This window comes from Panthera uncia, chromosome D2, assembly GCF_023721935.1.
Source record: "Panthera uncia isolate 11264 chromosome D2, Puncia_PCG_1.0, whole genome shotgun sequence".
NCBI classification, from domain to species: domain Eukaryota; kingdom Metazoa; phylum Chordata; class Mammalia; order Carnivora; family Felidae; genus Panthera; species Panthera uncia.
The window spans coordinates 84798769-84823579 of NC_064818.1; the positions used below are offsets into that span (position 1 = coordinate 84798769).

The window sequence follows — 24811 nt, forward strand, 5'->3', positions numbered from 1 at the left end:
CCCCCCCCCCCCCCCCCCCCCCCCCCCCCCCCCCCCCCGCTGCCGCCAAGGCTCCTCTTGTCCCACCCTCACCACTGGCAACCCTAGGGTGTAGCGGGCAAGCCTGTTGCCCAGAGCCCAGGACGGGGACACAAAGTTTCCGGGTCTCAGGGCAGGGCACGAGGGCGGCAAGCCCAGGGCCAGTGGGCCCCTCAGCTCGGTAAGAGGTTAGCACGACACCAGGGCTCTGGTAACACTGGCGGCAGATAAGCGTATTTGCCACTGCACACACAGCGGCCTGGACAAGAAAGACGTCTGTGGCTTGTGAGTTGGACCCCCTCCATGGTGCCTGTTCTTCAAGGCAGCAGCTGGACTGAGTGCCCACCACCCTGCCTCCAGGAGCCTGCTTCCGGCCCCTTCCACCTGTCCCCCAAGACCCCCTGCAGCAGGCAGGCAGAGCCGAGTCTGGACAGCAACACAGGACATTTGGCGGGTGGGCAGCATGGCTAGAGTGGGGAGCAGTGGGGTGGGGGTCACAGCTGTGCCACCCAGGGCCGAACCCGCCCTATGGGTTCCACTCTGCACTTCAGCGGGTGCTCCTCAGGACTCCCCCACCCTCCTGCCCAGTCCTGCGGCAGGACAAGGACCGTGCTGCCCCCTGGTGCCCGGAGCCCAGCCTTGCTGATTGCTGGGACACCAGGTGTGCCCACCTGGACACCAGGCTTGGATTTCGTCCCCTGCGAGACCTTGATAATCATCCTGAAGTTGCTCAAATGCTGCGTGTTTTCACCTTTTTTTCTTTTTTTGAGACAAAGAAGGTGCCCAAGTGAGCGAGGGGCAGAGACAGAGAAAGAGAGAAAAAGAGAAAATCCCAGGAGGGGCAGAGAGAGGGAGGGAGGGAGTGAGAAAAGGGCGCATCCTCACCCAGAGCTGGGACACGTCCCCACCTGATGTGGGACTCAAACTCACCAATGGTGAGATCACGACCTGAGCCAAAGTCAGGTACTTAACTGACGGAGCCACCCAAGCGTCCTTCACTTTGTCTTTATTTGAGAACAAAAACATTTTTAAAAACTCACCCTATTCAATAGAAGAACTCACACAAACACACCTATGGAGGCACCTGGCCCGGTGCGGGTGGCTGCTGTGAAGGGAACCTAGCGCCCTGAGCAATGACAGCAGCTTGGCAAGACGCCCCTCGCATTTTATATTTAAACAGTAACGACACACACAAACACATGTGGTTCAGCAATATTCATTCACGTGATGGCTTCTGAACTCATTCTTCTGCAACACCTGCTGGCCTCACTGGGCGGTGACGGCAACCCTGGGTGCAGATGCCGGGGGGGCCCCGTGGGACGGGCACTTGGGGCGCTGCCTTCTGGCTCCTCTCTGCAGACAGACGCTCCAGGCGCTCCGTGTAGAAGCCATTGAAGTCAAGTCTGCGGGAGGAGAGGGGCTGGGCTCCTGCACCCCCAGGTGCAGAGGCGCCCTCCCTGGGGCAGCCTGTCCGCCCCACAAAGGGGGAAGGGTGGTCTCTGCACCAGGTGCGAGGGACACGCACCCACACGAGGGCCTCAGGCTCCATCCGGCCTCCGCCTTTTCAAGCAATACTGACACCAGAACTCAGACACACATGAAAATTAAACAACAAGCGTCCCAGGCCCTGTCCTTAGGACATCCGATGCCCAACACAGGACACCTTCCCAGGCAGGGACACCCCCTCAATCTCCTGGAAAGAAGCTGAGCCACTGCCTCCCTTCGGAAGAGCTGTGTGTCCAGGATTCACGGGCAGTGGGAATCTGACAGCCCCAGAACCACAAACTGGCTGAGCGGCCTGCTGGTCCCCCTCCCCACGGGGCCCCTCCCAGAGTCACCAGGAATGTACCACCACACCCACCCCCCACCACCCGAGAGTGACAAGGCACAGACAGCCCCAGGAGCCCAAACGGGGCGGGTTTAGTGCGTGCCGCCATGACCCTCACTGTGTGCTCACAGCCCACGGCAGAAATGGCATCCCCGGTCCCATCCTCCCTCCCGTGGCCACCCCTTGGCTGCTCATCTGAAAATGGGGGCAGGGGGTGGGGGGTGACGCGGCTGCCGTGCATAGCCTAGGGCTATGGGGGCACTGACGGGGCAGCCCGACACACGCTGGCGCACACACACGAGTGAACACAAACCGCTACGCACGCCCGTCTGTGACTTCAGGGGGTGACACATAGGAGGCTAAGGACAGACACCCTCACGCCCGAGCAGACCCTGCCTCAGTGACACCTTCCTGAGGTGGCCCAAGGCTGCGTGGCAATGGTGAAGGGGGAGCCGGCGAGGGAAACCCGGGAGTCCCATCAGGCAGGGACAGGATCGCGCCCGTGGCCACGCGGGAAGCCGCCTGGAGATGACGCACCCACCTGGAGATGACGCTGGCCATGCTGTGCTCACAGTCACTGGTGCTGTAGAGGCTCAGTCGGGCCAGAAGGTCAAGCAGATGTGCTGAGAAATTCTTATCAAACTTGTTGATGGTGGCCTCGAAGCTGGAGGCCAGCTGCGGGGCGTCCACGTGCTCAGCCAGGTACTAGAAGACAAGTTTGGGCACCGTGAGCGCCCCCAGCCCGGCCTCGGCACTGCTCTCACCAGCTCAGCTTCCCTGTCCCTTTATCTCTAATAGAAGAAAGGATCTGGGCAAGTTTTTGCGTGATACAAGGTGAAAGAGTTAGGACAACATAAAGCTTCCCGAGACCACAGGACAGAGACACAGTCTGGGCAGCTGGCACCCTGCTTTGCTCCCACCCACACGCGCAAGCAGTAGACCCGCCCGCCTGGGGTGTTTTTTCTGCAACTCAGGTTTTCGAGCTAATGCAGCATTCTCTCCTGGCTCCCTCTCAGTGGAGGGAACGGACCCAGGGGCCCGGGAGCAGGGGCCTGGGCTGGTGCTGCAGGGCCTATGCCCCGACATCCTCTCCAAGGAGGCCCCTCTAGTTAAGGCCGGGCTCTGACCATAAGGACGGCAGGGCCCACAGCCCCACGCCTGCTGTGTGCCAGGCCCTCCAAGGGGCGCCCACACCTGGGCGTTCCTCCCCTTGGGGGAACCGTGGCCTTGCCCTCAAGCACAGAGGGGCTGAGGTTTGGACAAGTCGAGCGAGAAGATTCTCTGGGACTCATATTTAATATCTAACTCAAAGCAAACTTTTTTAACCAAAAGAAGAGTGAAGGGCGGCAGCAGGCGCGCCTGCTAAGCTGCAGGCCCAGCGGTGCCGGACGAAGCACACCTTCCTGGCGAGCTCCTTGCGGGTGCGCTCCTCCGCCCGCTCGGCCTCCGTGGGCGGCCCCAGCATTGTGCCATGCTCCAACATCAGGCGGCCCAGCTCACCGTCCAACTTCATGCTCTGCGTAAATCTCTTGGGGTCAGAAAGAAACGCTCCTGTTAGCGTCAACCCACCCGGCCCAAGTGAAGGGTGGGCCTCCGCACAGCCAGGCGGTGTCTGCTGTGCCCACGTGACCTTACGGGCGCCTGCCCGAGGGCTGGTCCACTGACTGACTGAAGAACGTTTCTCCCCCGATGGAGCCCCACGTGACCGCGAGAGGTCTAAGGAACCAGTTCCCAGGCTCCTGTCCTCTGGAGGCTGGCCAACACCTCGCACGCTCTCCACTGGCCCCACCGACTCAGACCCCCTAGGCCCTGGAGCCCCAGTGAACCCCCACCTCACCCCCTCTGCCTTCCAACACTTATATTCTGTGCCAATACTTTGGGGCAGCTGCTTGTAACTGAATCAAGTAGCTCAAGTCGGACAAAAAGAACAGCAGGTGTCCAGAAAAAGGCCCAGAACAGAGGCCCATACCGGCGGAAGGGGACTCAGAGCAGCACCCCTGCAGACAGATGGCAGGAGGCGAGTGGGCTGTGGGGTGGCCGCACCTGCATGCAGTTGGTGAACATGACGCACACGGACATGAGCCTGGAGAACACCTTGAGTAGCTCCGGGTTGGTCAGCATGCAGTCCTTCAGACAGTTGTCCAGGAAGCTCGTGTGGTGGCCCAGCACGTCATCGATGTTGGACGCCTGTGCGGAGAGAAGGACCCGGCCTTCACTCTGGGAACGACTTCGCAAGCAGACGGACTCCGCGGGCCTGGCTTCGGCTGCAGCTTTGCACGCTTCTGGTCTGTCGCCATTTTTCAGATGACCCTGTGGCCTCTGAGGGACAACACATCACCCCCAACACGCCTGCTCTCGCACACGCACACCCTCACCGTGCTCGTAGGGAAGCCTCTCGTGTGTGCGGAGGGCTTCGCTTCCTCCCCATCAGCCTGCGGCCGGCGCTGCTCTCACCCCTGACCCCTGACCTGCTACGCTCCCTCCTCAAGAACCCGCTGGAGCCTCTTCAACGTTCCGACACGCCAAGCTACGACTCACAGACTTCAGGTTCTTCTCGAGGACGTGCCAGGTCGGCTCCATGACTTCAAACATCATGTAGTACTGAATGTTCTGAACAAAGTTGAGCATCCGCTGCCGCAGAGTGAAGGCGCCGGCAAACCTGAGCGAGCAGACGGTTTCAGCGCAGTTGACAGGGAGTCGGCGCATCTACAGCATGTGGGGGCCACCCGCCTTGTCGTCAGGGCGTCTGCTCCGGGCTCATGCCCCTCCACGGGGGCCCACACGCGGGCACGAACACCACCAGCGTGTGGGGCACCCCTGGCCGACAGTGAGCAGCTGCATGTGAGCCATCAGGAGGAAGCACACGCCCCCAAACCTCGAAGGGCTCACGCTAACGGGCCCGACCCCCCCAAGTCTGCATAGACGGCTGAGGGACAGAGCCAGTGGCCACCGCGGTCGGCAGTGGCCCTGCTCCGCAACGTGAAACATGTCACGGATCTATAAGCTACAAAGGTGTGCGACAAATTGCCTTTTTGCAAGAGGGGAGCGCGTGCGCGCAGACGAGACGCACCACTTAGCGGAGTGCAGGGAGCACTGCTTGGCGGCCTTGTTGCTGATCCAGACGCTGCAGAGTTGCCGCTCTACGTGCTTGCAGTAGAACATGTGCCTGAAGAGCATCTGGTAGCGCGTCAGGGCTTTCCTGCAGGGAGCGGGAGGAGACAGGCGCGTAGGTAGGCTTCTGGGCGGCACCAGAGCTCATGAGGCTCGCAGCAGATGGCGGCCTGGGCTTCGGCGGCACCGAAGCGGTTCTGCACTCCGGCCGCCAGGCGCCAGGCAGCCCACCCTGGACACAAATGGGTGTGGAGGCGCCTTGGACGTTCTGCAGAACAAGGCAGGTGCCGGGCAGATCCAGTCCCTTCCTCCTGGCAGACCTGCTGTAAGGTCTAGAGAAGCTAGTACCGGAAGGGTCAGGAAGGACCAACGCTCACCTATTGATAATCAGCGACAGGGGCCACTTGACGACGTAGTCAAAAGAGAAGGCCTCGAGGCCACTCAGCGTGAGCTCAGTGGGGTCGGCATGGACCATCGCCTTCTCCTGCTTGGTCTCAATGGCCAGAACCCGCAGGAGCTGGGTGATGAGGTCATGCGGCATCAGATCAATCTTGGGAAAGACAGAGAGAATGGCGTCGAGTCCTGACCACGGCACCAATCCAGCTGCAGCACAGGCCGGAGAAGCAAGTCCCTCCGGTGGACTCCATCTCCGAGCCCAGCTTGCAAAACAAGCGCCTGCCAAGAGACCCCCACTCAAAAAGTAGGCGTCTTTCCTCCACCAAAATAGGAAAACAAACGTACAGAGAGATCATTTAAAATACACCTGACGATATAAATGAAAAACCATGAAGTCAGAAAGGCCTGAATCCCTCCAGATTTACAACTTTACCGCAGGTGCCAGGCTCAGGCTGAAAGAGAAGGTACGTGGGTCTGGAAACACAGCACAGCTGACCCTTAACGTCGGGGGTCAGGGCGCCAACCCGCCGTTCAGCTGAAAATCCACGTGCAACTTCTGACTTCCCCTCCCCCGACCACCGATAGCCTACTGCCGACCGGAAGCCTTACCGGGACAGCTGACGGACGCACGCTTTGCATGCCGTACGCCACACACAGTGCGTTCTCGTAACAAAGAAAGCTAGAGACAAGGAAACGTCACTGTGCTGCATTTACCATAAAACACCCACGTGCGCACACCCGGGCTGCGGGTATCACTGTCAAGAGTTGGTTCCTCCCGTGTCTTTACCGCAAATGTCTTTCTCAGGCAGCTGCTCCAGCTCTCGGGACACGGGGAGCGGCCTGAAAGGTGCTCCCCCCGCCCCCTCACCCCCAGCCCACCTTGAGATCGTCCTTGAAAGGGTCCGTGTTGGCAGTGCTCATGCGCAGGGCCAGCTCCAGCAGCGCCTCCAGGCGGGTGGGAGTGATGTCGTCCACCGGCTTCTTCAGCTCCTCCTCGGTGAGGTCCATGAAGTGCACGAAGAAGTCCCCCTGGTCCATCAGGAAGTAGCGCTTGATGGACCTGCGGGCGGACGCAAGGTCATCGGGAAGACTGGCCGACGCGCACAGCGGCCTGGACTCGGAGAGAGGCAGGCGTCTGACGAGGAAGAGCTGCGTGCTTGCAAAGGGCTCCCACCAGAACCAGCGGTTTTGATGATGGGGGCGGCGGGGGGACAGGGGGAAGCCAGGAGGGGCCACACGGCCCAGGAAGGACGTGTCAAGCACATGGCCAGCGCCCCACACCAGGAAACGTGTCAGAAAGGGGAGACCGGCGGTCAGCTTCAAACAAACGGAAACAAACAGCTCTTAGGCAGGGGCAAAGAACTCTGTGCCCGGCTACGCCGCCTGGAAGGGGCTGGTGGGGCCGGGGGCAAGACTGGGAGGCTGTGTCACTGCAGACAAGGTGACACAGGCAGACACTGCCCTGCTGGGCCTCGGGGAGTTAGGACCACAGTGGCAGGGTCACAGATGTGCAAGGTTCTCAGGCTGTCTTCTCAGGCAGGACAACCTGGCAGTGTGCCGGTTTTTACATAAATAGGACAGAGCCGCTAAAAGTTAATTTGTGGCCTTGGTCAGACACCCCCGATGGTTACACACGCTGAGCTAGGAGGCCAAGGACAGACGGCACACCTCAGGTGCGCCACAAGCTCCTTCTCTTCCATCAGGAAGGCCAGCAGGACCTTGCTGGCATAGTTGAAAGCCTTCTCGATTTGCTCAACATATGCCCGCTCCTTCAGAGTGTAGATGATCTCCTTGGCCACTGGGCAGGTGACATCGTGGCCACACTCTCTGACTACATTCAGATATTTTCCTGAAAAGACAGGGAGAAAGCAAATTAAAATTTTCACCGTAAGTACAATAAACCACAGACCTGAACCTCGGATGCTGTAACCCAAACAGTAGCTAGAGAACTGGAAAGAGAGGTTGAGAACAGCCTACAACCCTCTACACATGGCAGAGAAACACAACCAACTGACACCCACGGAGCACAGAAGCGCTAAGTGCTAGAACAGGCTGGACTCTCCAGATCTTCTAAGAACACAGAAATAATTTCAAAAATATTTCAGAGAATGAGACTCTAAACCCTCTTCCGACCCCGTCCCAGACAGCACAGCTCCCAGAACCAAAGTGCCGAGTTCCCGGCCAGCAGCGTGTCAGGTACGTCAGTCCATGTGATGGCGACAGGACCATCACTGGCCCAGTGAGGCCTGCATCCTCGGCTGTTTTCCTGTCATGGTATGAGACCAACCCAGTGAGAAACAGATCTTTGGTCTCTGTCCCTGGTTGCTGGCGCTGAACTCCTAAAACTCTTGGGATTTTGTTACTCATGAAGCCCCTTCTGACCACACCTGAGTTCAGGCCAGAGAGGGACTCTCGGCAGCTTCCCTAGACAGCTTCAGGGTGAGGGCTGGTGGCCAGGGGACCCAACCCCGTCATCACCGCCCACTGAGGTCAGGATCGGGAAAGGCTGAATAAATCACCAACGGTCAATCATTTCATCAATCATGCCTGCATAATGGGACCTCCATAAAATTCCTAAACCAAGGTGTCTGAAGAGTTTCCAGGGAGGGGTACACATCCACACGGGGATGGTGCACCCCAAATCCACAGGCACAGGAGCCCCTGTGCTCGGGACCTGCCCAGACCTCGCCCCATGGACCCTTCACCTGGCTGTTCGCTTGTATCCGTTATAACACACTGGTAACCTAGAGAGTAAAGCGTTTCCCTGAGTTCTGTGAGCCGTCCTCGCAAATGATCACACCAGAGGAGGGGGCCATGGGAGCCTCCCATTTGCAGCCACTCAGACAGGACCCAGTACTTGCTGATGTGGGGGCCGCCCCAAAGGACTGAGCCTCAAACCAAGGAGCCCGCCACAAACCCCGGGTGGATGGGATGAGGGCTAATTTACAGGATGCCCAGCTTGTGTCCACAGAGAACAGGAGAGCGGGATGCCGGTGTGGAAAAGCCCCGCGTCTGGGGTCAGCTGGGAGCAGGGAAGCAACTTTCCTGTCAGTGATAACAGAATTCTAGAAGCGAAGTGGCAAAGAAAAGGCGTCTGTGAGACAAACCCCCAGGGTCAGGGCACAAAGCAACAGCACCCAGAGCCACAGGAGTCGGACGGGACGGTCGCCAGGCAGGGAAGGCGCCACCGGGTACAGGGCCGTGACGGCAAGGCCACAGGCAGAGGCACACCGGGGCCGCAAGGCTCACCTGTGCTGAGGACCTTGCCTGCCATCTTCTGCAGGAAGGAGGGGATCTGGTGCTGCACGACGGTGTACCTCTGGTCCCAGTACTTGTCGTTGTAATCCTCCTGGATCTTCTCCTTGCGCAGCTCGTGCTCTTCCACCATGAACTCGCTGCAGGCACAGCGGACGCTCTCGGGGTCTGGCCGACCAGAGGCCCCCCCCCCCCCCCCAAGTCGGTCCCCGGCTGTGAGCAACAGTGAACCCACCCACACCCCCGGGGGCAGCTGTTTCAACCGGGGGCTCGGAGAAGACCCGGGGCCACGGGGCCACAGGGGGACCTCTACCTCCACCCCTCCCAGGGGAACTCGGCACTTCCCTCCATCACAGACACGGACAACGCACGACCCCAACAGCAGGGGCGCGACCCCAGCACACCTGCTTCAGATACCACTCTCGCAAGGCAGGATTTTACAACTTGTTTTTTCAAGTTTACTTAAAACTTTATTTTATGCGAGAGACAGAGAGACAGGGAGAGTGCAAGCAGGGGAGGAATAAAGAGAGAGGGTGAGAGAGAATCTCAAGCAGGCTCTGTGCTGTCAGCCTGACGCGGGGCTCGAACTCACAAACCCTGGGATCATGACCTGAGCCGAAACCAAGAGTCGGACGCCCAACCTACGAGTCCCTCAGGCGCCCCGCGTGAGGCACAATTTTAAAATCGTGTTCCTGGGGCGCCTGGGTGGCTCATTCGGTTAAGCGTCCGACTTCGGCTCAGGTCACGATCTCACGGTCCGTGAGTTCGAGCCCCGCATCGGGCTCTGTGCTGACAGCTCAGAACCTGGAGCCCGTTTCAGATTCTGTGTCTCCCTCTCTCTCCGCCCCTCCCCTGTTCATGTTCTGTCTCTCTCTGTCTCAAACGTAAATAAACGTAAAAAAACATAACATAACAAAAATAAAATAAAAAAATTAAAAAAAAAAAAAGTAAATAAAAAATAAAAAATAAAATAAAATCGTGTTCCTTGTAAGGCCCTCCCCTCAGATTGTTATTTGCACCATTAGCAGAGAAACACTACCCCAGCCACAGACTTATTTTTAAAGTATTTTAAGAAATCTACCTCAACACAATAGACTCCTTCGTGAGCTACCCAAGCTCCGTTTACGTATTTAAACGCGTGATGCGGAGAAGGAACGCTCAAGTCTCACCACTGGGAAGGAAGGAAGCTCAGGCCAGGAGCCGCCGCTCCGGGCGACTCTGACGCCTTCCGCTCGACAAGATAAAGCCTCCCGGGGCTCGCGTGGGCGTGCGCCCCTCGCGTACCTCACCGGTGTTCTCCTCGGGCCCTGCGAGCCTACCTGTACGGGTCGTTGATTATCCCTCTATAGATCCACTTCTCCAGGATCTCGAAGTAGGGCACGCTGGCAGCCTTGGTGAGGTACAGACACAGCTCCTGGGCCTGGCTGTCCCCCGTGTAGTTGAAGCTCCGGTCGTGGAGAAGGCTCAGGGTTGACCCCCCAACACACTCGCCTTTATCCACCGAGGTGGCTGCAAGGAGGTGGAGGTGGCGCTCAGTGCGGCGAAGGGGGTGCCCCTGGCGCTTGAGGCCATGTCACGAGAGGCCAGGGCCTCAGTTCATCTCCGGTCTCCCGGGGACAGGTGCCGCTCTCGCGGGACACACTCAAACCGTAACGCTGTGATCGCTAACTAAAGCCTATCAGGAAGAGCTTCCAGAGTTTTCCTGCCACAGACTAACACCTGACGCCCCGCGGGCTCTGGCCGCACAACACGCCGGTCCTGCCGATGCTCCCGCGGGAGGGCCGGCACGTCCCCGGGGGCGGGAGGGCAGGCACGTACCCAGGGAGGCCAGGATGTCCAGGGTGCGCATGGCTGGCTGGATGTAGAACCAGAGCTTCTGCAGGGACAGGAGGCCCTGCCTCTGCAGCTGCTCCAGCTGTGTGACCAGGATCAAGTACTCCTTCACCAGGGCCCTCATGGCGGCTGCCAGGGCGTGGTTCACCTGCCCGTATTCGAAGGAAGACTTCTCTTCAATGAACCTAGGAGGGAGAGGGCACCTGAGCAGGTGAGGCTGAGTTTTCAGATCAGATGTCACAAGCTCTGGGTCCCCTCCCCACTCAAGCTCTTACCCTTGAAGGGAACCTGTAGACACCAGCCCCCTGCACTTGTCCCCAGGCCCTTCGGGACCGTGCCAGGAGTGAAACCCGGTCACGACAAGACAAGCGCGCTCTTGGGGTTTTGTTTTTGGGGCGCGAGGACTGAGCTGCAGGGATCAGGAGCACCTGGGAAGGCGGGCGCCCACCTGGTCACCGTGGAGTAACTGGCAGCCACCGGGAGGACCCTGTTCACCAGCTCCCGGATGGACAGGTCGAGGTCGGGGTCCACGAGGAAGGTGCGGCTCTGCCTCCCGGTGAGAGGCTGGGCGGTGATGTACCTGCCGTCCACACCCACCAGCACGTAGAGCAGGTCCTCCACCACAGCCGACTCCTGGGCGGTCAGGGGCAGCGTGCCTGCGGGCCGTGGACACCGCTGGGCCGTGGCCTCGCGTCCAGGGTCCCCGCTCCCACAGACCTCGCTCCCGACGGAATCTCCTCGGCACACCCCCCTCCCCCACCGGCTCCCCGGTGCTACGCCCTCCAGCGCTCACGGGCGTGAGAACCAGGCTGACGGGGACCCGACCGGGCCGCGGAGCGGTGCGCCACAGCCTTAAAGTCCCGGGCGGAGAAAAATTCCCGCTCAGATAAACGCCCGGCCTTAAAAGGACGTGGTTAGGAATTAAGGAGCACTTCTGCCGTAAGCTGTTCTCACAGCACTGGTCACGGCCAGCAAGTCTGGGTTGCGGCGCGACAAAAAGATTTTCTTCAAAGACTTTAAAACCGGGTACGCGCAGTATGAGGCAGTCCCCTCACAACCACGCCGCGGACCGAAGGACAGTCGCGAGCCATCCCCAGGGCCGCCCGCCAAACACCTCCTGACCCAGGCAGCCCCCTGCCTCTCTCGGTTCACGGGCCCTGACACGACCCCCACTGCTCCCCCCAACAACACCTGCCGGGAGAGACCGCCGTGCGCGGGCAGCCAGAGGCAGCAGCGGCAGAAAGGTGTCTCCACGAAGCCGCCCCCCACCCCAGCCTCGCACAGCCGGCCCCACGCGTGCCTGTGTCGGCCCCACAGTGCCCCAAACCGGGGCCTGGCGGCTCAGGGCGGTGCTGCACCACACGCGCGGGACACGGGCTCCGAGCAGGCAGCCGCCGTCTGTGGCCCGGGTCACCCGGCACGCGGAGGCGCTCTCTGAGCTCTGGCTCCTCTCCACGAGCCCGTCACGACAAGATCACCCGCAGCTCCCGCTCCCCGTGAGCAGGGCCGTCTTCCGGGAACGGCCACCAGCCTCGGCTGCCGCTCGCTTGAAACCTGAGCGTCACCCCACTCAGAGCCCCGGCGCACGCTCTCAGTGGGGTTAAGGGGTGCAGCACCAGGTCAGCTGGTCCTGAGGGAGGGGACCTCGGCCTCAGGGGGCAGATGCCACCCTGCCCCTCCAGCACCCTGCCCACGTGTGGGAGAGAGCACCGCAAGCCGTGCTGCTGAGAGGCAGGCGAGACAGGAAGGGACTGCTCCGAAGGGGACGCTGCACCGCGAACCGCGGCCAGGAGAACGATCCAGCAGGGTCTCTGTGGCTCGCCAGGGTTTGGGGAGTCGCTGCAGAGGCGACGTGGGGCACACCCCTGCCGCTCAAAGCCGCTAGCTCTGGGACTGTGGAGAGCACCCCAGGGAGGAGGGACGGGACACGAGGCTCCGTGCCACCGGCCACCTGGGCCAAGTAAAGAGAGCAAAACACCTGTTCCTCAGCCACACTAGCTGCATTTCAATGCCCATGAGCTCCATTCAGCTGATGGCACCATACGTTCTGGATACAGCATATCCAGAACATTCCTCAGCACAGAAAACTCTGGGGAGGTAGAGGCCCAAGCCAGTGAGGGCAGGACAGTGTGTGAGCAAGAAGGGTTGGTGAAGGCTGGGCCCGGGACCAGGCTGGGGCAGCGGGAAGGAAATGAACACAGGGGCCACCCCCAGCTCCAGGACCTGACAAACAGCGACACCGGTCGTCACGAGAGGAGTGGGGACACCAGAGGGAAAGTCAGGAGCCCCGCGGTAGACACAAACGGCAGACAATGGGCCCCATGAGCCAAAATTCAGGGAGACATCCTAGGGATAGAGACCTGAGATCACAACAGGGGCATGATTCCTTCAAACTAAAAGGTCACTGTGGAGAGGGAAACAATCAGAAAAGACCCAGGAGCAAACCATGGGAGCACTTGGAAGAGGAGGGTGGGGGGCGGGGAGGGCAGACACAGGGAGGACACAAGAGCTCGGCGCTCCTGAGCACAAAAGCACAGGAAGAACGGTGCCCCACGCCGCTCACACACGCAGATGTGAGAAACAGACGTACCGCATACCTATAGGCACAGCCATGTCCGTGTTGACGCCTGAGCCAGGCAGGAAGTCCCCAAGGAGGGTGGGTCTGTCGTATACCCACGGTGGAAAGACGGGGAGACGCTGGCCTGAGTTTTTTTTGTTCTGCTTATCTCGAAGCAACTTTCTTGTCAGTTCCAGAGACTGGCGAGGGTGTTTTCAAAAAACAAAAAAAAATATATACTTTTAGTACAAACGCTTAACGCTAACACATACGGCACTGGAGAGATCGCCCACTGAACGCAAATGAGGAAGCGGAATGACTGTCTCCACGCCAGTCACAGTGTGAGGAGCTGGGGACGAGACGGGAACCCAGCCTCTTGTCAGGGTCCCAGTCTGTGCAGGACCCACAGGTAAACCAGCAACACCAGCAACAGGCTGCACCCTTCTGGGGACAACTACACACGGACCCCGTCACTTTTCCTGGAGACACAAGGTCTAGTCACGACCTGATGGGTCACGGATGGGTCAAGGAAACCAGGCCACCCCCCCGCCCCTCCCAGCCAGCTGGAGAAGGGCGGGCGTAGAGGAGAGATCCACCCAGGGAAAGGCCGACCCCCGACACGCCCGGAGCAGCAGTCCTCCTGCGGAACCAGCCACCAGAAGCTGACCAGGGCAGGCCAAGGTGGCCCGGCTGTCAGGAGAGCCAGCTCAAAGGTGGCCAGGGAGAGAGGCAGGTGCAGACCATTTTCTCGTCGATCACACGGGGTGGCAGTGCGGGGACACGGGAGGTGCTGATAGGACACGCCCACCGGCACTGGCTGTCATGTGTCAGAGCCATGGTGCTCAAGAGGCACGTGCTCTGCTCAGACCCTCGTGGGGACGCAGCTCTGAGGGAGCTTAAAAGCCACAGAAGTTATAGCCTGAGAAGACAGCTGTCCCTCAAGTGACCAGGGCAGGACACGAAATCAAGAGCAAGGAAAAACAGTAAGCACAGAAGATAACACAACGTAGATGAAATTATCTACAAAATACAACCTTAAGAAACAAACTGTGAAAACCTAATGGATGGAAACGGAGAATCACAGTATACAGGGCAAGACCCACACGAGTGCCTCGGACACGCGAGCCCAGAACAGGCGAGCCGGCGCGGGTGACGCAGGGCCTCGCGTTTCTGACCTGCAGCGTGCGTCAGAACTGCCGTCCCTACGCAGCTAGGTCCCCATCGGGAGAGAGCCGCGGCCCCTCCACGTCCACGTTCCTCTCTAGCTCGCACACACCCCATCGCCGCACCTGCTCCCGCAGGCGTGGCCCGTGGACGGCGGGTGCAGTACCTGCTGCAGCGTGGAGCCTGTGGCCACGCTGCCGAGCTGCTTCCTCAGTTCTTCCAGCTCCTGCATGGAGATTTTGGAGGCCGTGGCGGGGCCGCTGAAGCCGCTGGTGCTGCTGCCTGCAGCGCTGGCCGCGAGCTCGGCTCTCTCTTTGGCGTTCTGTTGTAAGTACTGCAGGGTCTGAAAACACACGAGACCCTACATTACACGCCTGTGCTCTGCTGGGCACGGCCAGGCCCCCTCCTTCCCTCCTGACCCCAGCCACCCACGGAGGGCAGCGGCAACTCCCGAGTCTGTGGGCCGCAGTCAGTCTCTCCGTGTTTTCTGCCGTGAGGTGTCACATGCTCAGAGAGGGCGATAATCCCGCGGATGCTTGACAGCCAACTCCCAAACCCTGTTCCCAACTCAGCCTTTTCTCTACGCTCGGCCAGTCTCCCGTCCCGCACGTGGCAAGACCTCTTCCCTCTGTGTGACGGTCAAACATGCCTGGTGTGGCACCACAACCTTCTCCAGACCCTGGGCCTGAGGAGTGAGAGGCCCAAGCACATCCCCAGACGCCCTCGGGTGCAACAGCATCTCCGGCCTTGACATGACGCTAGGTGTTTTTCTTAGGGTCACAAGTAACATGCCCATTCAAAACAGACAAAACCCCTGCGTGAGACTACGAAATACAAAACCCTCCAACCACAGGGGTAACCGCGGTCAAACTTCCCAGGGGCACCGCCAACATGAGCTACTGTTCCTCCTGACGCACCACCGACACACCCCTGCGGTACATCAGAGTGCTGCTAGCACAAGGCAGGGAAGGAGCCCCGTGTTGGGTGCTGCAGGCGAGCAGAAAGGTGCCGTCCGACAGCAGACTCACGATGTGTTGTTGCAACTGAGCCAACCCACGTGCGTAGAACAGGTTAATCAGAGCAGCTCCACACACAAGCTCCGTCAGGAGCACGCATCACACTCTCGATGAGTCCACGGCCATTACCTCTCTGTCTTCCGTGAGTTTCGATAACAGGTACACCAGTGGGTCAAGGTTCCTTGTGTTTTTAGATTTCAGTTCATCATATTTCTTTAGAAAGTCTTCTGGAGTACGAGAAAATTCTGCTATTTTAACCTCAAAAGCATAAACATGAAAGATTTAGTGACAATAATAAACAACTGTTAAAAATCTTCCAGGGGCGCCCGGGTGGCTCAGCCGGTTAAGCGCCCGACTTCGGCTCAGGTCATGATCTCGCAGTCCGTGAGTTCGAGCCCCGCGTCAGGCTCTGTGCTGACAGCTCGGAGCCTGGAGCCTGCTTTGGATTCTGTGTCTCCCCCTCTCTCTCTGCCCCTCCCCTGCTCATGTTCTGCCTCTCTCTGTCTCAAAAATAAGTTAAAAAAATGTTAAAAAATTTTTTTAAATCTTCCAGAAAATTAAACACGAAAACCAAAACAGTGAAATTAGGTAGGTTAAATAATCATACACCCCTGAAATAAAACTTAAACTCAACAAAATATCTCATTAAACCTACCCATGATCTCCCACAATTTCCCTCCTGTGTGCTTCCTCAGCCTGAGATCAGGAAATGACCATTTAGATCTTTCTACCAGTTTATGCATTCACTTTACACATTTAACTCTAGGGGCTCCTGGGTGGCTCAGTCGGTTAAGTGTCCGACTTCAGCTTGGGTCATGGTCTCTTAGTCTGGGGGTTTGAGCCCCGTGTCAGGCTCTGCGCTGACAGCTCAGAGCCTGGAGCCTGTCTCCCTCTCTTTGCCCCTCCCCTGCTCATACTTTGTCTCTTTCTCTCGCTCTCAAAAATAAATAAACATTAAAAAATATATATGCATTGGGGCGCCTGGGTGTCTCAGTAGGTTAAGCATCCAACTTCAGCTCAGGTCATGATCTCACAGTTCATGGGTTCGAGCCCTGTGTTGGGCTCTCTGCCCCTCCACAGCTCGTGTTCTCTCTCTTAAAAGTGAATAAACATTATAAAAAAATGTTTTTTAAGTTTACGCATTTAACTCTATTCCCTCTGGAACCAGGGATAGGCTCAGCGGTTATGTTCACTCACTGATTTATGGTGCTCCCCTTGTAATAAATTAAGATCACTTCTGTGTTCCCAGTCTGTCTGTTCAGTGAATTTTTCTAATTATCCTTGTGCCATTATTAAACTATTTATTAAAAAAAAATTTTTTTTTAATGTGTATTTATTTTTGAGACAGCAAGAGACAGAGCATGAACAGGGGGAGGGTCAGAAAGAGAGAGACACAGAATCCGAAACAGGCTCCAGGCTCCGAGCTATCAGCACAGAGCCCGACGCGGGGCTCGAACTCACGGACCGCGAGATCATGACCTGAGCCGAAGTTGGACGCGTCACCGACTGAGCCACCCAGGCGCCCCATTATCAAGCTATTTAAATAATACAAGCTTTACAGAGTGTTTCTAAAAACAAATTTCAAAATTATCTCGTACTGAAGATCCGTAATTTTGAATTATATGCTATTTGAATAAAAACAGAAAAACCTGCTTTAGAGGGATTGCAATGCAGTTAATACAGGAGCTTCCTTTCCATCCAGAGGAATATCTGAGTCTCCTTCCTCAGGGGACTCAGAACCTGGGTTCTGAGGTCAGGGTGACAGCCCAGCAGTCTCCCTGAGCCACCATTTATTCATTTGTACAACAGAGTGAGTAACAAGGGCCGTTATGAGGAAGCATCAGAAGCATGGAGTTGAGCAGAATTCCTGGTCCAAGAAAGGCCTTTGACAAGTATTGTCTGCCATCTGCACTGGTAATGCTGTGGCTGCTCAGTCAGGAAGCTTATGAACTTTGTGCACAAACTGTGCCAAGGACAGGGCCCGTCTTGTCCAGTGCACAGCACTGTACCAGGATGGGGCCCATCTTGTCCAGTGCATAGCACTGCTCCAGGACAGGGCCCACCTTACCTAGTACACAGCACTGTACCAGGACAGGGCTCACCTTACCCAGTGTACACAGTGCAGCAACAGGACGGGGCCCACCTTGTCCAGTGCGCAGTGCTGCACCAGGACAGGGCCCACCTTGTTCAGTGCACACAGTGCCGCACCAGGACGGGGCCCACCTTGGCGCTGTGTGCAGATACAGTGGTAGTGACATATGGGGTCCTATTCTTCTGCAGCAAGTCGATATAGACCTCAGCACCATCCCCTCCGTGGACACGCAGCAAGCTGAGCAGCTCATTGACGTCGTGGTGAATCCGAAACTCACTCATAGTTTTGGCTCTGAAACAACATCAACAATATGTTCTCCTAAAGCTAAGAGGAAAGCCGTCTACAAAAAACAAAACTGTGCTAACAGCTCTAGTGAAGACGAGGCCTGAGGTAAACGAGCAGTAGACATAGCACACAACCCATATGCTAATTAACTAATGAATATTAATTTGCAACTGGGCAAGTGAGACTCTAACCTTGTGCGACAGAGAACAAGTTCCGCACATACAAATATCATCAACTCATGCTAAACATCGAAAACTGGCCAGAGTCAGGGAATCTTCAAACAGAAAAGCAGAACGGTTAAGCGTCAGCAGGTGCGTAAGTCACTAGCACACACTTTTAAATTTTTTTTTTCAATGTTTTTTATTTATTTTTGGGACAGAGAAAGACAGAGCATGAACGGGGGAGGGGCAGAGAGAGAGGGAGACACAGAATCGGAAACAGGCTCCAGGCTCTGAGCCATCAGCCCAGAGCCCGACGCGGGGCTCGAACTCACGGACCGCGAGATCGTGACCTAGCACACACTTTTAAAATCAGGAGGAGTTCACAATAACCAGTTATGGGCATGAGGCACAGCAGGGCATGGGTTGCGGAGTCCCAGGCAGTCTGAACCCTGACTTGGCCAGTTCTGGGCTGTAAGGTCCTCGGCAAGGAGCCTGATCTCTCTAGGCTTCTTCTGCCAAGGGGTGAGTAGTAAATCCTACCCATAGAGGTACTGCGGAGATCAAATAAAATCATCCTGATAGAACACCAAAGGGCCCATACGGAGTAAGTTCCCATGGTATTGTTACTAGACAAGCAGGAACAAATTCCGTTACTACATAGGGCCGACCACGAGGAAACGTTACTGGAGAAGTGGCTGGTTTTACCAAAGGAAAACTGGATCTGAGTCACCATCAGTTACCTTAGTGATCATAGAAGAGCCTGAACGAGGCACTGCAAACCACAAGCAAGACAGAAAAGACAACACAGAACTCTTCCGCTGAGGCCTCTTTGAATCTCAGGGCAATCGGTTTTACACACATTCTACATTCTACAAGGCTTCCTAAGGAATGTGGGTTGTCCTATAATGGCTAGACTAGATGTCCTATGATGGATGGACTACAAGGTCATGCTAGATGGCAAGGGCACTGCGTTTACCATGGAAAGAAAACACCTGTCCCCCAGATACAAGTAGGTGGAGATAGGGCTTCAGAAGAAAGATCATCTAAGTGAATGTGTATTTATTTTATTTTAATATTTATTTATTTTGAGAGAGAGCGAGCGAGTGAGCAGGGGAGGGGCAGAGAGAGAGGGAGACACAGAATCCGAAGCAGCTCCAGGCTCCGAGCTGCCAGCACAGTGGCTCTAAACCCATGAACCGTGAGATCATGACCTGAGCTGAAAAGTAGGACGCTTAACCGACCGAGCCCCCGAGGCGCCCCAACGTGAACATTTATTCTAAACTATCCTCACATGGGGCGCCTGAGTGGCTCAGTCGGTTGAGTGTGTGACTTCGGCTCGGGTCATGATCTCACAGTCTGTGGGTTCGAGCCCCCCCGTCGGGCTCTGTGCTGACAGCTCGGGGCCTGGAGCCTGCTTCGGATTCTGTGTCTCCCTCTCTCTCTGCCCCTCTGCTGCTTGCACTCTGTCTCTTGCATTGTCTCAAAAATAAATAAACTTCAAAGCTACCCTCACCAAACCGTACATTTGTGGCAAAAATACAAGTGCAGACATCCTCCCACTACAAGTGTTAATACTCCAAGGAAGCTGGTCCTCTGTGGGGATCTGGAACAATTCTTGCAAGAACGGTGGCTCTCACCTGCAGGCAGTAGCTCTCCTTAGAGGCCCTCTGGAAACGCGTAAGGGACGCTTCTGATTGTCACAGTGGCTAGAAGGGTGCTCTTGGTGTGTAGTGGGCAAGAGACCAGAGCGCCTAAACGTCAACAGAAGCGTCCCACCAAAACTGCCAGCAGCACCCCCGCTGGAAACAACTCGGAGGGGCTCACGACAGCCCACTCCGTCTTCCTGATGCTCCGGAGTCGTCCTATCAGTTGTCACAGACACAGACTTCTCTGGCGGAACAGAACTTCCCTCCTCGTGGCATTGAGTGCGAGCTACCAGAAGCCTCCTCCACATTCCCTCACCATGAGTTAGGCACACACGACCCCCTCCCACCCCAGTGAACATTTCAGGAAAACAGTCTTTGTTGAGAGTTCAAAACTAACTGCGGGGCGCCTGAGTGCATCAGTTGGTTGAGTGTCCGACTTCGGCTCAGGTCATGATCTCGCAGCCATGAGTTTGAGCCCCGTGTCGGGCTCTGTGCTGACAGCTCAGAGCCTGGAGCCTGCTTCAGATTCTGTGTCTCCCTCTCTCTGACCCTCCCCCATTCATACTCTGTCTCTCTCTCTGTCTCAAAAATAAATAAATGTTAAAAAATAAAAATTAAAAAAAAAACTAATTGCACAAATGGGCTTGTAAAACAAAATTTGTGGAAAAAAGGTCAAGAGCCCTGATGCTTTTTCAGAGACAGAAAAGTAAAGCATAAGCGATGAATCTGTCCAGGGCTCTTCTTAGCTGTGAAACGGACTGGGGATGGGGCCACAAGCCTTTACTTCCAGGATGAAGGAGCCAAAAGATTTTTATTATGCTCTTTAAATGACAGCTCTAAAATTATCTTCTAATTTTTTAAAGAAACAGTACCTCACTTCCTGACTATATTGCACGCATGGGTGTACAGGTCCTATCAACGCCGAAGTACCTGGGGGAGGAGGGGAGTCCGGCCATGGCCACCCCCCCCCCCCCCCCCCCACAGTAAGTCTCAAGCGTCCTTGCGTCCCTTGGATCACCCATCGCTGTTTTAACTAGGTAACTTTCACCAGGTAGGCAGCCGTGTCCGCGGCTGGGCAGAGGCGTCCTCTGCTTTCTTCACCGGCGGGCACTGAGCACCGGGCACAGAGTCCTGCGCACCTCAGGAGCTGATGGGAGGGAGGAGACCAGAAAGGCAGGCGGAACGCGCAGGGCCTGACAGGCTACGAGAGAGCCGCTGGACTAAGGTAACGGGAAGCCACCGAAGGGCTTTAAACAAGGAAGCATTGCCGTAGGACGTGAATTTTGCAAAGACCACTGTGGCTCCAGTTTGGTTACTGGTCTGGAGACCAGCACGACCCAGAGGCCGCGCCAGCCCTTCAGGTGGGAGGCAAACGCGGCGTGGACAAGGGTGAGGGTAATGAGGGCGGAGGAGGGGTGGGAGTCTCCACAGCAGGGAGGCCGCACGGTTAGAGTTTGGGACGTGAGCCGTCGGTGGGGCAGCGCACAGGCCAGCACCGTACCCGAGCGCGGGGTCCAGGGGCGAGACGCCCGCCGGCCGTGCGCCCCTGAGCGGTCGGCGCACGGCCGGCGGCGGAGCGCGGGGAAGGGAGACTGAGCCCCGCCGCCTCCCCCTCGCAAGGCTCAGGCTCCACCGCCCGCGGCCGGACTCACCGCGCGTCCGGGCGCCGGTCCGCCTAAGCTCACAGCGAAACCCGCGGCGGCAGCGGAAGTGGCGCGAGGTCACTTCCGGCCCCGCCCCGGCCGGCTCGCGGACGGTGGCCGGCAGGCTGTGGTGCCGCCAGCGCGCAGGGCGATGCAGCTGCCGCCCGCGCTGCACTCCCGCCTGGCGGGGGGACCCGGGGCGGCCGAGCCGCTGCCGGTGGAGCGGGACCCCGCGGCCGGAGCCCCGCCCTTCCGCTTCGCGGCGCGCCGGGTACGCTTCCCGCGGGAGCACGAGTTCTTCGAGGTCTGTGAGCCCAGGAGGGAGAGGGCGGTTGTCGGCGGGGGCGGGGCCGGCGGGCAGGGCGGGGGGCCGTGGGCGGGGCCGACGCTCGCGGTTGGGGGCGGGACCGTCGGGCGGGGACGAAGCCGACGCTCGCGGATGGGGCTTCGGGCGAGGCGGGGGATACGGGCCGGGGCGCTCGTGGATGGGGCGTGCGGATGGGGGCGGGGCGGACGGGGGCGGGGCGGACGGGGGCGGGGCTGGCAGACCGGCCCCGCCCATGATGTGCGTTTCCTGCAGGATGGGGACGTGCTGCGACACCTCTACCTTCAGGACGTGCTCACACAGGTGACAGAGGCGCCGGAGAGGCCCAGGTACTCGCCTCTGGGCCCAGCGCTGCCCCCTCCCTGGATCCAGCCCGCTCGCTCCTGGGTGATCCGCCACCCTACCCTCTGCCAGACCACCGTCCTTGCTCCTCTGTTCTGGCTTCACTCCCTCCTCGCTGGTCTGTGAAAATTTAGTTGTTAAGAAACTAGAATTTGGGATTGCCAAAGAAACATCCGAGCTTTACCGTTTATCAGGCTGCTTAAAGGAAAGGTGTCAGTTGGGAGCGTAAGGTCCTCTGTCATCAGCAGGACGGCATTCCCACAAGGTGGTTTCCTTTGCCAGGGTGCCTGAGTTTACCTGTCAGGTGGCAGGCTGCTGCCAGGTGTTTGACAGCCTGGAGGACTATGAGCACCACTACCACACTCTGCACAGAAACGTCTGCTCCTTCTGCAGACGGGCCTTCCCCTCAGTGCACCTGCTGGACGTCCACATCCTGGAGTGGCATGACTCACTGTTCCAGATCCTGTCCGAAAGGCAGGACATGGTGGGTGATGTGTCCATGTTCCTTGGGGCCAAGGGCAGTCATCTCGGGCGGAGGAGGGGTTTGTCCCCAAGCTGTTTGCCTAGCTGGGGGGGGGGGGGGGTAGCACACTGCTCCCAGCTGGAGGTCAGGGGCAAGGTGCGGGGGGACTCTGTGAGTCAGGATGGAGGTGACACTGTTTCTGTTTCAGTATCAGTGCCTGGTGGAAGGCTGTGCAGAGAAGTTCAAGACCAGCAAAGACAGGAAAGATCACCTGGTGAGATGTCACCTCTACCCTGCGGACTTCCGATTTGATAAGCCAAAGAAAAGCAGAGGGTACGCGAGGTGGTGCACGTGCCAAGCTTCAGGATGGGCCCCTGAATTTAGAAAAGCGTTTTGAGTATGTGGACTTTAAGGGTGCTGTCGGGTGGGGAGTTCTCAGGCAGGAGGAGTGAAACCAGTAGGGGATGGTTTTGCTGGCCCTGTTGGGAATGACTGGGATCTCATCTTGCTGTCTGCCCTGGGGCACCTAGGAATGTCACCTGATTCTCTGCTCTACCTGTATCTCCTCTTGGGGGCTGCAGCCCCACTTTGCTGACCTGGCCCTCTGGGAGTCTGTCCCAGGCTGGGAGGCCCTCCCCTCACGCAGACCCTCCAGCTCTTCGTCTGGTTGGTAACTTGGACAATGAAGCCATTTTGTTACCACCACTGCTCAGAACAGCCTGGGGAAATGCATCAGGAGTCATTCTTAAACTTGTATCTCTTTGCCTTTTGCAACTGGTTCCTTTGGCAGAGTCCCTCAGAACATCCTGGGAATCGTGTCGAAGTGTTACCAGGCTAGTAGTCCTCAGCAGGACTTTGCTCTTAAAGTACTGTGAGTCTGAGAGCCCACTGCAACACAGGAGAGTCACGAGGTTCTGAGTGTAAGGTGACTCTCTCCTCTCGGAGGGACCATTTCAAGGAAAGGAGTCCTACAATGCTGGATTGAATAGGGATTGGGGACGACACTCGATAGCAAGGTTAACAGTAGCAAACTTCTCGTGGTTGTGGAAAGACAGCGGGCACCCTTGGGAGGCATTTACCACGTGGCACCACAAAAATACTTTTTTCAAAACATGAGGTGTAACTGTCACTAAATTTGCAAACGTGGCATCTGTCACATGACCATTCTCTTAAGGTTTTGTTGTAACTCTTGTGCTTGTCCCAATAGTCTGGAAAGTATGCTTTGCCAAAACAGTTAAAAAACTTTTTTTTGCAAGAAAAGTAGTGTTTTTGTGGTCAGTCTGGGGGGAAGACAGGGCCACAGGAGCCACCACTCACCCTGTCTCCACAGCCCAGCCACACCCGGGGCCGCTGTAAGAGCATCCGCAGAAGCTCCGGGGGATGACGGGGAGCAATCAGGAGGGGATGCCATGGAAGTCTGCTCTGAACACGCGGCCTCTCTCCCAGAGCCTGTGGGCGAGCGGCGGACCTCCGGCCACAGGTCAGTGCCTGGCATCCTTCTGGGGCAGGTTGTGAGCATGTGCTTTGTGAGGAGAATGCTGGGCTGGGCCCTGGGCAGTAGTCTCCCTGAGAGAAGGGGGTTGGAGTGTTGGCTTCAGCAGGAGTTGAGAGCCTGACCGGTCCTGTTTCTCTCGAGTCACTTTGTGTCTTGTGCACGCCCTGTTTTGGGCCCTGAGGCGCTGGAAGGGAAGGCACCATCGCCCCCCTTGCATCGTGGCCTAAACTGGGATGGAAGGAACGTTGGCTGTCGTTGCCGAAGTTACGATCTACTGATCTGTTTTTCTATTGCTAATTGTGTTCTTATTGGGCTAAAGTTGTTTTCGAGTCTAATTTTGGGAAGGACACAGGACAGAAGGAAAGAAATTGCCAACAAGTGCAAACCGATAAGTAGACTCTCACCCCCAGCTGCCCTCGCGCAGCCGCCCAGCCTTTGGCCTGCAAGTGGGTCCCGGATGCCGTGGCAGTCAGGGTTCCTTCCAGATGGTGGGCCACAGGAAGCCTGGGCCTGGAACCCGTGTCAGGAGCGGCCCTCTTGGCTGAGTCTCCCAGGCGCGAGTGTGTTGGTGGAAGCGGCCACCAACTGAGGTGGATGGTCTGAGGTGGATGGCCAGGTGTAGGAAGGGAGCTGACCCCGGGGCCCAGGGCATCTTGGGAAGGGACAGCCCTGTCCTAAATGTTCCTCAAAGTGGAAGAGAAGGAGCTCGCCAGAATAAACTCACGACGCTATTTTATGAGTTGGGTTCTCGTTGGGAAAAGAAATGGTTTAGTACGGAGACGACTCTTCTCTTTCAGAATACCTTCTACCATCTGTTTCGGTCAAGGTGCATCACGAGGATTTAAAAGCACCAAGAAAAAAAAGGGACACCAGTGACAACGTGGACGGAGAGCCACAGAACCCTGAGCTGACTCTGAGCGAGCGGTGGCCTTTCGCAGGATGGGGCGTCAGTGTTGCACTTTCTCTCGCCTTCTGGTGCGGCCGCCCTCCGACTCAGGCCTTTGCCACCCTCCATCTCAGCCCAGCTCCGTGTCGCTGAACAACTGTGTGACGGCAGAAGCAGTGACAGACCCACGGATTCCCGACACATGCTCTGGTGAATGAAATGGCCCGCCATGCCACCTCCCTATACAGGGCCGTCCTGAGGATGTGCCGTATAAATACGTAGATATTTGCCATAA

At 57.4% G+C, this 24811-nt stretch overlaps 2 protein-coding genes across 2 annotated transcripts; one reads left to right on the forward strand and one right to left on the reverse strand.

Moving 5' to 3' along the window:
- Window positions 1–1130: 1130 nt before the first annotated feature.
- Window positions 1131–21148, reverse strand: TUBGCP2 (tubulin gamma complex associated protein 2). Its single transcript, XM_049645938.1, is given in 19 exon segments — window positions 1131–1326; window positions 1328–1421; window positions 2388–2551; window positions 3246–3374; window positions 3890–4033; window positions 4385–4505; window positions 4917–5045; window positions 5335–5507; window positions 6233–6413; window positions 7022–7202; window positions 8603–8748; window positions 9928–10117; window positions 10427–10626; window positions 10890–11097; window positions 13039–13198; window positions 14329–14505; window positions 15308–15436; window positions 17402–17561; window positions 21015–21148. Coding segments are annotated over 18 exon segments (2718 nt in total). The 5' UTR covers window positions 17552–17561; window positions 21015–21148; the 3' UTR covers window positions 1131–1284.
- ZNF511 (zinc finger protein 511) lies at window positions 21120–24811 on the forward strand. Its single transcript, XM_049645952.1, has 6 exons — window positions 21120–21309; window positions 21586–21659; window positions 21955–22156; window positions 22344–22468; window positions 23466–23615; window positions 24428–24811. Exons 1-6 carry the CDS (start codon window positions 21157–21159, stop codon window positions 24504–24506), a joined length of 783 nt encoding a protein of 260 aa, XP_049501909.1. The 5' UTR covers window positions 21120–21156; the 3' UTR covers window positions 24507–24811.